At 42.3% G+C, this 12255-nt stretch overlaps 1 protein-coding gene across 1 annotated transcript in view; it reads right to left on the reverse strand.

Moving 5' to 3' along the window:
* The window catches only part of pacs1 (phosphofurin acidic cluster sorting protein 1), a gene marked incomplete at both ends in the record, with an annotated part of 44081 nt that overhangs the window by 11935 nt on the left and 19891 nt on the right, over nt 1-12255 (reverse strand). Inside the window, 5 exons of the mRNA XM_079216286.1 lie at nt 211-302; nt 382-526; nt 4939-5064; nt 6554-6643; nt 8778-8865. Coding sequence (XP_079072412.1) covers nt 211-302; nt 382-526; nt 4939-5064; nt 6554-6643; nt 8778-8865 — 541 coding nt within the window. The remainder of the gene's footprint in view (nt 1-210; nt 303-381; nt 527-4938; nt 5065-6553; nt 6644-8777; nt 8866-12255) is intronic.

The following is a 12255-nucleotide window of genomic DNA, read 5'->3' on the forward strand; positions in this document are numbered from 1 at the left end:
GTATATATTGAGTATTTTCCATACTTAATATTTGTATGTCTCCTATGTAACTTTGCCTCCTGCTGCCACAAACAAATCTCCCCTGGGGATGAATAAAGTATCTATCTATCTATCTATCTATCTATCTATCTATCTATCTATCTATTTATAGCCGCACAGCACAAGACATATCAAGGACTAAGGTCATCGTTTACACCTCTCCAAACACACCTGTCCGTGAATGGGGTCGTCGCTGCCTTCCTGTTCCGACGAGTAGCTCTCTTCCTCCTCTTCGGAGTAGTTATCGATATCCGGAGAGCGATCTGGGGAGACGGAGGACGTGTGAGGAGAGACGCAGACGGAGCCAGAGGAGAGGCCGATGTGTTGAGACCACGTGCTCACCAGACATCTTGGCTTTGGGTCCCTCGTGGTCGATGGGCTGGCTGGACAGCGAGTAGACCCGGATCTCGGCGACGGGCACCGAGGCGTCCTTCAGCTGGCTGTGGAGCCCCAGCACCTGGGCCCCCTCACTGGGGTGCTGCATCACCTGGAGACGGACAACGTGGGAGTGAGCTGCGTGACATCTGTGTGTTTATCAAGGCAGCCTTCATCTTCCCATGATGCTTTTCAACATTTACAAATAGGCCTTTGGTGGACGCACAAATTGTTTTTATCAAAATGTTGTAGTTTATCACCTTTACTTGGGTAAAAAATAAATAAAAAAAACACAAATGTTTATTGAGTATACAAATTGCCATTCTGTGTCATTGATGGTTTTCCAACCATTTAAATAAGAAAGATACAGGTTTCTTAATTGTTCCTCAACTCGGAACGTGTCCGATTGTGGTTTAAATTAACTACAGATTGTACATAAATTAGCATCTGAATGCTGAAATATGGGGATGCAAATGCTAAAGATAAATAAATAAAATATATGTATATAGGGAAAGAGTCGCTCAAGTACACCGAGCAGGGATAAAAACACAGGACGGGGTTTTAAAGAGAGGCAGATGAGAGAGAGACTGAAACAAAGAAACGCAGAGACGGTTTCAGACGGGGAGGGAAGCGATGATGAGAGGAGGTTGATAATGGAACGAGGAGAAGACTAACAAAAATAGCAGTCAGGTGACAAAAAAAGCAGAAGCCGTCGCACCAACATGTGAGGAGTAACAAATAATTCCTCTGCAGCAAACGGCGGCATCGGGTCTCCTGTGTGTGTGTGTGTGTGTGTGTGTGTGTGTGTGTGACGCAGCCTCTCTCCGCAGTCTGGTCACACTTGGGAGAGTTAGTGAAGTCTGAAGGCTGGTTACGGAGACATTCTCAGCCTCACGTTAAAGAGAGACATTACTGCTCATTTTAACGCTTCTCCAGTCGTGGGAGACGAGTATGGAAATCAAAAAGGACGCAATGTGCACATTAAACGCCAGTTGAGCCTCAGCCAGGCTGCAGGTTCATCTTCAGAAACTGCTGCATTGACTCATGTAAATGCCTGCTGTGAATTCTTTCTAAAATGCTTTTACCACACGCATGTGCTACAGGCAAAATAGAAAATAAAAAAATAATATTTGAGGCAGAGCAGGCTTGACTCCTGTGACGCTGCACACTGAAGTCATGTTCGGGTAAAATGCAATAAATGCATTGGTTAAAAACAGTATATTGCGGAGGAAACGGTGCCGCAAAGGTTTTTGGCTACGAAAGAATTGTATGGGTACAACACTGCGTTTACAACACTGTTAACCTTAAAGGTCTCAGTCACATTAAAGCATCATAAAAGCACATGCACGATTAATTCATAAAAAATAAAAAATAAATGCAGACCCCGTAATTTTTATGTGATCTCACTGACATTTATTTCTTGTCAAATGTGTCTTTAGTGGGGACTTCATGGTTCACATAAGAGTAAAACCAGTGACTCCATATAAAACATGACACACGTTTCAAAGCTGCAGTTTGGAACCTTCTTCCTTTTCTTTAAAGTAACACAATGTATCCTTTAAAAGAGGAAACACTGCTGATGTAGCTTAATGTGGCTAATGTAAGCTAAAGTAAGCTTATGCAAGCTAATGTAAGCTAAAATAAGCTAATGTAAGCTAAAGTAAGATGATGTAAGCTAATGTAAGCTAATGTGGCTAATGTAAGCTAAAGTAAGATAATGTAAGCTAACTTCAGATGGATACTGTTTAACTGACGTTCATGAGTACACGTGCAGACTGATCTTTTGTCTGCTTGTGCTGCTGAACGTAAAAGCAATGCAAGGAGTTAACTGTTGACGCATAACTTATAACTCTATTTTGTGTCATGTGTCAACATTGAGCACCTGCCGTTGTGAAGTCGCCGTGTTTACGCTCAACAGGAGGTCTGCGGGTCAGTGGTTCGTCGACTTCCTAAAAGTTTTCCACACTCAAGCTCCAACAACAGAAACTTGCAGGAGAAAAAAAAAAAACTAGAGCTGGAACGGTTGGCCGATTAATCTATTATTATATTAATTTGAAAGAACATGAGTCAATTATTACGGGAATCAGAAAATGGTTTGTCATTTTTCAAGCAAAAATGCTGCTTCCAGTTCTCAAATTCTTTTTTATATATAAAAAAAGATATAATGCTTAAATAAATATATTAAATGTGTTTGGGTTTTGAACCGTTTGCCAGATAAAACAATCACTTTGGGTTTTGTGATATTTTTTCAAAGGCCTCTGGTTGCAAAACTAATTCTGGTTGTATAGAAGTCTATGAGAAGATGACTTACATCTCACCTGATTTATTCCCTCAATAAACATTCTCAGTCTCTAGTTTCAAGTCTTGTTTATTTAGTAAATGATGGTCCATTCATAGTAAAATAGACCATAAAACAAACCAATGTGTTTCACTACTTTTTTAATGTCTCATAGATTTAAACAATTAATCAAAACCAATATGAGTTTATCAATAATAAATGAGGGTGAATTCAACATGAAGTTGTTATTACCACTGTGCTTTTATAATGTTTCCATTTTGAAGAACCTGTTCTCTGTAAGAGCTCAAGGGTCAGCAGTTCATCCTCACAATGAGTGAGTGGAAACATGTCAGATCAGAGTAGCGCCATCACAGTGACGCTTCTTTGTGACTTCTGATGGGTCGGCATGAGCAGAGTGCGTCCCCTATAGCATGCGATTGTTTTGACACACACACACACACACACACACACACACACACACACACACACACACACACACACACACACACACACACACACACACACACACACACACACACACACACACACACACACACACACACACACACACACACACACACACACACACACAGACAGCTTGTGGGCCCGTGAAGGAAATGAGTTTGAACCTTTCATGCGTATGAGTCTGCACTTTGTGTCCTTTGCCCTCTGCGAAGCACAACCTGTCTGCTGGAAGAGCTTCATGAATAAAAACTTTATTTTACATGCAGAGGCAGCATCATATAGCCAGCAGGCCGAAGACGGGAGCAACACTTTATTTCAGATTAAAAAAAAAAAAAGGCTTTTCTAAGCAACTGGGCTTTAAATTCACTGGGACTATTTCTATATTTGCGTAGTCCATCAGCTTATTTCCCCGTTGAATATTTTGATAAACGACTCCCGCCAAACCCACTACTTCATCAAGTCTGTATTTATGTCCTTTTCTGTCCGTTTTGTGGCGAGCCGGCTTGTTCAAGGTGGTTCACACTGTAAATAATGCTGCGCCACCTGACATTCATAAAGTCTCAGGATCATCAAACGTACACACACACACACACACACACATATATTTATAAAGGTTTCATATTGACGGAGAATTGCGAGAGGCTTTTGGCAGAGGCTTAACATTTTATTGGGAGTTTGATTTATTGCGACATTTATGAGAAGGGGGGAAAGGGGAGGAGGGCGCCGGGCCAGAGATCGAAGTCTGAGTTTTATCTGAAAGTGCACTCGCTTGAATTGAGTTTGAACGAAGGTCAAATGAAGGTGAGTGATAAATAAGTTTTAAGATGCAACGCTGCGAATGCAAGTTTCAAGGAGGACGATAGAATAACAGATCTGCGCGAGAGGAGACCATCTCTCATATTGATATTCGGTTAGAAATCACTTTGCGACGACGCCTCGAGAAGTCAAACTGAGATTGGATCGAAGCAGAAGGCTGCCCGTTTCGGGGAAATGAGCCTCTGACCGGTAGTTTGTTGGGTCAACGGCTCCGATCAGCTGGGACGTTTGCGAGGGTGAAGAGGACGAGACTCTGCTGACTCGGCAACTCGGAAGTACGCGAGAAAATGACCCGAGCAGCTGGGAAGAGGAGCCTCTCCTACATGTATTCTGCAACAGTGTGCAAATTAACCATTTGTTTGTGTTTTTTTGTTCTTAGACTTGTTTTTAGTTTTTTTGCAGGAGCAGAATCTTTAAACCCATTGTTGTGTCGCAACAAGCCCAAAGGTTTTGTGTGCAGAAAGACGTTGTGTATTGTTCTTTACAGTCAATAAGGTCATCTTGAAACAGTTCAGAGATGAAACAAGTCCATTAAACCATTTCTAAACTGACTGAATATTGTGATGGGTAATTTTCACTATTTTCCATTGCGTATATTAAAGGATTAAATCAAGAAAAAATAACAAACTAGTTCAAATAGAATAACGTTGCAACCTGATTAATTCAGTTTACTGTACATCTGTTTTTAAATTATTAAAATATATAGTTGGAAACAGAAAAATAGAAAATAATTAACTAATAATATCAAAGCAGCTACGAGATACAGAATTTTGCCTTTTAGTGCAACTGCCCCTTTTTATTTTTAGACAGGTTTCTGTCTAAATGTTTTTTAAGGGGGTTTAAACGTGATAAATGCAGAGAAGTGAGATACTACCGCAAGCAGAAGTAAATGTGGCGTGTTGTGTACATGTAAACACGTCACACGTCAGGCCCTGCACAGGGAGAGGGTTCTGTGTAAGAGCTACCTCGGCCATGTTGATGAGGCCCAGGGCCAAGGTCTTGTAGCCCAGGATGGTCCGGTTCTTGTATCGCTTCCGCCGCTGCAGCATGATCTGAAGCTTGTTGGCGTCCCTCTTCAGGAAGTGCGGGTACTGCGGGATGCAAACACACACACACACACACACACACACAGCGGTCAGGTGCCGTGACATATGTTCTTGAGGTCGTGATCGTCAGTTTGGACCCAGTTTGTGCCGACCCACATCCTCGCTCCGACATCATTAAGCGTCTCACCGGCTGCACTATAAATGGAACAAAACCTACTCCTGCAACAACGTTCAACGCCATGAAATCACTCCGCCGCTCCGTTTTAAATGGGCTCCCACTCCGCAGCGCTGCTGCTGCAGGAAGGTAAATGTATAATGTATAATGTCTGGCTCACCGCGCTCGCTAAGATCCAGAGAGAGCAACTCCATGACCTTTTAGCAGCATTTAGAAACATGGAAATTGGAAAGGAGGATTTTGAGCAGAAGAAAACCCTGCAGGGAATTACATTAACCGAGCTGGGCCTGAATGCACCGAGGCAGAGCATGTAAGACGCCGACGAGTGCAGGGGTCCGACGTTCATCACACGTAGGGACGGAGGGAACCCTTTTCATGGCCATTGGATGAATGCATACAACTACTTTTAGTAAGTAGCATTCAGCTAACCTTATGAGAAGATAATGGGCATTGCACATTTAACTTAATGTCTGCTAACATGCCGATAGCACTGCTGTCCCCCGAGTGGAGCCTCACTTTGCCCTGAATTCACGTTAAGCACGGTGGAACCAATTTTGGTTTTGGACTTTTTTTTCTCTTTTCCCCTTTGTTTGAGTCGTCGTAGGAACCCAAAATTAATTCCAATACTTGTGTTTATTGTATGTATTTGTTCAGCAAAGTCTTGGGAAAAAAATGTATATCTGCAAAAAAAAAAATCACTTTTAAAAGATATTTTGATCAAAACTATGAACATCCACCACGATATGCCACAAAAGATGCCTCCTTGAGCGGTCACCGAGTTTTTCAAACTGTATTATGGTGCCCTAACTTCTCACAAGGGTTGCTGTATTGTAGCAATTTAAATGAAGTTAAACAACGATGTGGTTCTAGAGATAATGTGTTGTTGTTTTTCGTCTGATAATAGGCGCAGGGGGATTTTCGCACCCTGTTTTTAAAGGGAAGACAACACGTTCCAAAAAACAATTGTTTACTTTAAGGTTTTAGGTTGAAGACGGTGCCAAGTTTTGTTGCAGAACACATTGGTGAATATATTTTTATGCATTTTTCTACTCTCATTGTTTGTTTGTTTTGCAGAAGATTAGTTTTTTTTTCTGCTCACAGAAAATAATTCCACATCCAATTTAATCTTCTACCCAACAGCAGCAGGTACACAACCCCTGAATGTAAATAGTTCAGCATGGCATCAAAGCTGTTAACGTTACATCATTTATCTGTTGTGCGTTTCCACCTTTAGAGGGAATTCACTTCCGTGAAGGAAGGAAGATGTCAAAACTTGTTGGGTTTGTCAATTTATGTAGGACAAAAAAAAAAGCATTTTAACCGACAGACCCCCGACCCCACTGAACCGTCTGTCCTCACCTGCAGGGAGAAGGTGAGCTGCAGGTCGGTCTCCGTCAGACCCGCTGAGGACAGCAGGATCTCGTTGGAGCGCAGGATCCGCTTGGAGCCCTGAAGGAGGAGACGCAAAAGAGGAGGAGACAAAAAATGAGAGAACGTCATGGGAGCAGGGAAAAGACTATCGTTGGTACTCCGGCCGAGAAAAACATAGCGAGGGAAAGGAATCGTGGGAGGAAAAGTAGGTCGAGAGAGAGGAGGAGGAAGAGGAGAAGAAACTGACTGATGGGTGGGAGCAGAGAGAAGAAGAAGAAGAAGAAGCTGCTGACTGATGAGAGGGAGGGAGCAGAGAGGGAAGTGGCGGCAGCAGCATGGAAGAATTACAATCGCTTAAAGTGAATTAAGTGCCAGAAACGACAGAGAATCTCTCGGTTTACTGCGAGAGAAAACAAGACGGTGAAGACTGCGATGAGAGAAACTGGGAGTGGAGCCACAGCTCTCATTTGTATCATGTGTCACAATCTGAAAGGATTTAGTCGTTTTCCTTCTATTACGGACGAGACGAAGAGCAGACGAAAAGAGCAGCGGCGGTGAAGAATTTAAATAATGTAACTATGATTGATGAAGTAAACACTGACACACTCTTGTATTACCGTCATAACTGCAATCTGTGGAATCCCAAAAATCGGAGAATACTTTATTTGCGTTGTTCGTGATCATTTTCACTTACTAGACTTTTAACGCCAAGAAATATGAACTTCTCCCCTCAAGCGTGGGAAAATGTAGAGCATACGACTGTGGAGGAGTTGCACAAGTATTCGGTCTGTAAACAGAGAGGAGGAAGTGTCGGGATCCAATAACCCGACTCCACAAAACAATAAACTATGTTATATGATGATTTTCTTCAACAAGCTCAAATCAATTAATTCAAGTCTGTTTGTTACTAATTTCTTGCTAGCTTGTGGGCTTTATTTTAGGGGTAACGTATCACATGACCGAGACCAGCGTCTTGACATGTCAAGAGGCACAGAGGGATGCATCTGGTAATTTTTCAAAATAAAACATTTCGGACCTTGATAATCAATCACATTTATTTTATTTTTCTGTGCGGCCCGGTACCAAAGGACCCACGGACCGGCACCGGTCTGAGGCCAGGTGGTTGGGGACCGCTGCCTTAATTCACACATTATTATTATTATTTTTTAAATGTATCACATAAAAAAATATTAAACCTGACAGTAGTACAACTTAGAATTTTGACATAACGTTTCTGATTTTTATTTGTTTTCCGAAACACTTGTTTTTGTGTGTGTTTCAGGCGCAGCAGGCAAACAAACTAGCACGATGGAGAAAAAGGCTGAACGCTATAGAGTGAGCGCACTGACAAAAGACAAGGAGAGCACGAACACTGAATGCACAGAGAAAGGAGGCTGACGAGACACAGGTGGAACCAATCAGGGCAATCACACAGGCGGGAAACACACAAAGGTACTTCAAAGGAAAGGCGAGGTGAAAAATAACACGGGAAAGAGAACGAGACTTTCGGTTTAATAACAGGTTTACTGCTTTAATTCTGCAAAACCTGCAGACTGGTTCTTTCAGTTCTCCAGTAAATGCCAAGTATTTCTATCTGCATTATACATACATGAATCATATACTGTTAAACTGTCTTGTATATGAAACACCCATCCCATGTATCTATATAGTATGATATGAATCTGCTAGGTGCGCTACTACCAATATAATGGTTCTTACAACCGTTGCCCTCTTATTCTGAAATGAAATAACTGGCGGTGCCTTCAATAGAATTAAGGTAGTAAAATAAAAAAGGTCAGTGCCTCTTATTAAGTCCTTGTATTTTGTGTTCAACTGTTCAAAGCGAAGGAAGAAGAAAAATGCTGATTTAAAGCAGCGCCTGAAAAACTGTTGAGTCCGTTATTTTTTAGGAAACTTATCAGACATAAACCTAAATTATGTTTCCTACTTATTCTGGAATATAAACAAAAAAAATGTTGCTGCGATGATAATCATGACGTTTCTGGGTTCGGACATCTTTGTGTTTCATATAATCTCTTCAGGTTAAATTGGATTATATGTCCGTATGTGTACAGATTGTAAAGCCTGAGGCAAATTTGTGATTTTGGGCGATACAAAATGAATTGAATGTACAGAAGTATAGTTTTGTGAAAGAAACCAAGTCAATTGAAGCAGTTCAGGCTTCATGTGCGACTGTCCATATTTCTCCTACCTGCAGTTTGACGGCGATGACCACGGAGGTGAGGTCTTTATCCAGCTCCTTCAGCATGATCAGCTTCTTCAGCGTCAGGTTGAACAGCCTGAGGACAAAACACGAGGAGACGAGGTCAGAGGTCGGCGCGGTGCTTCGCTAAAGGTCTTTTAACGGCGGTCCGTTGATTCCGTACAGAGACGGTAAACAGACCGAAACAAAAGAGCCAAACTCCTTCACACACGTATTAGAAATCAGCACCTATTCAGATGTGTGCGCTCCTTATTTCATGAATTTCCTGTGAAAGTGCAAAATAGGTGAGAAGCTGTCAAAAGACAGTGAAAGAACTTTTACTCTAAGATCAGAGAAACAAACATCTCTCAATTCCGAAAGCGGTTTTCTTTACTCTTTTGATTGATGTGTGGGAAGTAACCTTCACTGCATTTAACGGCAACGTAAAAGCACGAAAGGCCAAAGTAAATGAAGCAAAAATAAAATTTTAAAAGTGACACGCTATGTGTTTTTTCTGATGTCAAGCTGTTCAAAAATAAATAAAAATCAATTATGCCCCCGATGGGACAGAAAATAGTTTGCTATTCTTGTAAAAGTGTCCTTTTTCCAACTGAAGCCTACATCCGTATCCTTTGATTTATTTATTTCTGTTTTGTCCTGATGTGGACCAGAGAATGGAGCATTTTTATTCCCTTTTTTAAATGTTTAGTACACACACAAACGCACATACATTCGAGAGCTGTGGACGAAAGAGGAGCTTGTGAAAGTAAAATCTGCATCTCAGCCACAGGCTTCCGAAGAAAAAATGCACACTGAGGCAGAAAACTGTCCAAAAACCCGGCGATACGTTCAAGACCAGGAGCCCCGAAAGCGGCGAGATGTAATCGGAGGAAAGACCCAAACAGCAGCTGTGCAGCCAGGGGTCAGTCTGTTCAATAATTCATCTCCAGGGCTTTAGAGGCAGAAAGTAAACCACTAAAATAGACCTGCAGGGCCCGCCTGGAGGGATTCAGAGTGATGGAGAGAAAACAAAGAGAACATCCAGAGATAGACATAAATGTTATGTGAATGAATGGCATGCAGGATGAAAAAAGACAAAGACAGACGGACAAAGGACCAGACAAAGAGGAAGATGAGGAAAATGACAAATTGAAAAAAGCGGAGATGTAGCGATGAATACAGAGAGGAAGAAACAAACAAGAAATCAGACAATGGAGAAAGACGAGACAGTTGAGATCTGAAAGAGACTGACACAATGTGTTATTTATTTATATATATATATATATAAATAAATAAATAAAATGTATGATGACATTTAAATGCAACAGGCCCAGCAATGAGGTCATTCCTGATCATTTAAAAAGGGAATATAAATGCTCCATTCTCTGGTCCACATCATCAGGACAAATCAGAAATAAATAAATCAAAGGATACGGATGTAGGACAAATCTGTAGCCCTGTTGCCAAAAATTCCAATTTAACAGTTTCACTCATTTATGAAGAAAAAAATGCCAAAATGTGTTGGTTCCAACTTTTTCAATTTTCTCAAACAATTTGCTGCTTTTCTGTGTTCTGTAGAATTTTAATTGTAATACATTTGGGGTTTTTGTGTGAATAAAACCAGCACTAGCACTACGAAGGCGTCCCTTTTGGATCAGGCACATTTTCCACTACATTCTGTGATTGTATGAGCGGATTCAGACCAGCAGCTCAACAGGTGAAAGCCCACCCCATCCCTGCTCTGTACATAGCAATCCATTCAACGTGACTGAAAACAATAGAAGAGAAAAAAAAAATACTATCAACACGATCAATAACGAAAACAATCGGCTCTACATAGATCAATAGTCCAAGTAGGGGGGACTTCTAAGAACAACTCTAAAGAATAAAGGCAGGCAGAGTGGACAGACCACTCTCCTCTCATCTCACCTGGGCCTTCCTCCAAACCTGCCTTTCATCTCCCTGTCAGACTCCCATCCCGACGCTCTCTGCACAAGATCAAAGTGTCCGGCAGAGGCGAAACCTATACGACTAAAAAACTACTTTTGAATCAGTCTCGCCTCAGATGGAAAAGGGCCATCTGAGTGCAGAGTCTGCTCACACCTGCTGGACCTGAGAGGAGGGAATCCAGGAGGAGAGGAAGTCGATTCAGGGATGGGACCGAAGCACTTGGGGTACGTGGGGTTGGGAAATGGGACGCGGGGGAGAAGGGGTGGGGCGGTCCAGACAGTGCTGGGGGAGTCAGAGGTGAACCGGAAGTCGTGGCTTTTGCACTGATGCATTTCACAATCACGTTGCTTTAACGAGAAAGCTGAAGAATAAAAGGATTTATTTTTTTAAATGCACGGGGAAAAAGAAATGACAAATCGTCCCGTCTGAGGCGAAAACAAGAGGATGTTCGGCCTTCTGGCACACATTAGGAGGACAGCGTCGGCCTGCACCGCTCCCCTCCCACAGCGTGATCCATCACAGCTGTCGAGCAGCTAAACGTTTAGGACGCCGCTCATCGATGGACTTCCTCGCTGTATGTTATAGCTTCTGGAGGGTCCTAAAACTCCTCAAATTAATCAAATCTGGAATATGATGTCGCTTTTCAGGGCCTCAAATGTTCACAGAATCAATGCCGTGGAAATTGGAAAACTCAATTTGCAGTGGTGGTGCTACTTGCATAAGACAACACAGTAATTCCCCTTGAGATAAATTGGAAAATAAATAGCCGAGAGGTACTTTATTGTTGCTCAGGAAATGAATCCAAATGCCAGCGGGACTTCTGCATTATTATTACCTCTGTACCCGTCTGAAATTAACTTTAGCTTGACTCTTTTACAGCCAACACAAGAAACAGCAGACAACAGAAGCGCCTATGTAGAACAATGAGGAGTGGAATTAAAATAAACAACAATTATGGTCCTTAGCTGCCGTTCTTAATAATTTTCTGACAGTAAAAACAGCTATGGCCTGTCTATCTGCGGCACTCTTTGCTTTAGTACAGTAAAAATACCCTCCTGGATGAGACAATCAGCCACATGATAAGAAATAAAAGGAACAAGCCACGCTGTGAAAGCACTTGTCTCCACAGACGACGAGGGGCATCACACCGTAAAGGTCAAGGCCTCCTCCCCGGTCGGTCCGGTTCTCACCTCTCTGGCCCGTCACCACACCTCCACCGTCACAACACATTACTGACAATGTGGACGAAAGGGGGTCGATGGAGGACTCGGAGGAACCCGCACCGGCTCCCGATGGCGGGGAGCAGCACAGACACCAGAGCCTCGGGGAGGACGGAAACATGGGAGCACGGCATCTCCTTTCTTGCACAAATAATTACAAAACTGCTTCTACACCGAAACAGCTGGGATATAATTATAAGCTGCAATGCATAATGGAGGGGGAAAAAAACACAAAAACACGACAAACCAATTTGTGTTTTAGGGAGTCCAGCTAATCCGGGATTTCAATTAATTCCCAGCAGGATCTAAATCTCTTG

This window comes from Taurulus bubalis (genome assembly GCF_910589615.1).
Source record: "Taurulus bubalis genome assembly, chromosome: 3".
NCBI classification, from domain to species: Eukaryota; Metazoa; Chordata; class Actinopteri; order Perciformes; family Cottidae; genus Taurulus; species Taurulus bubalis.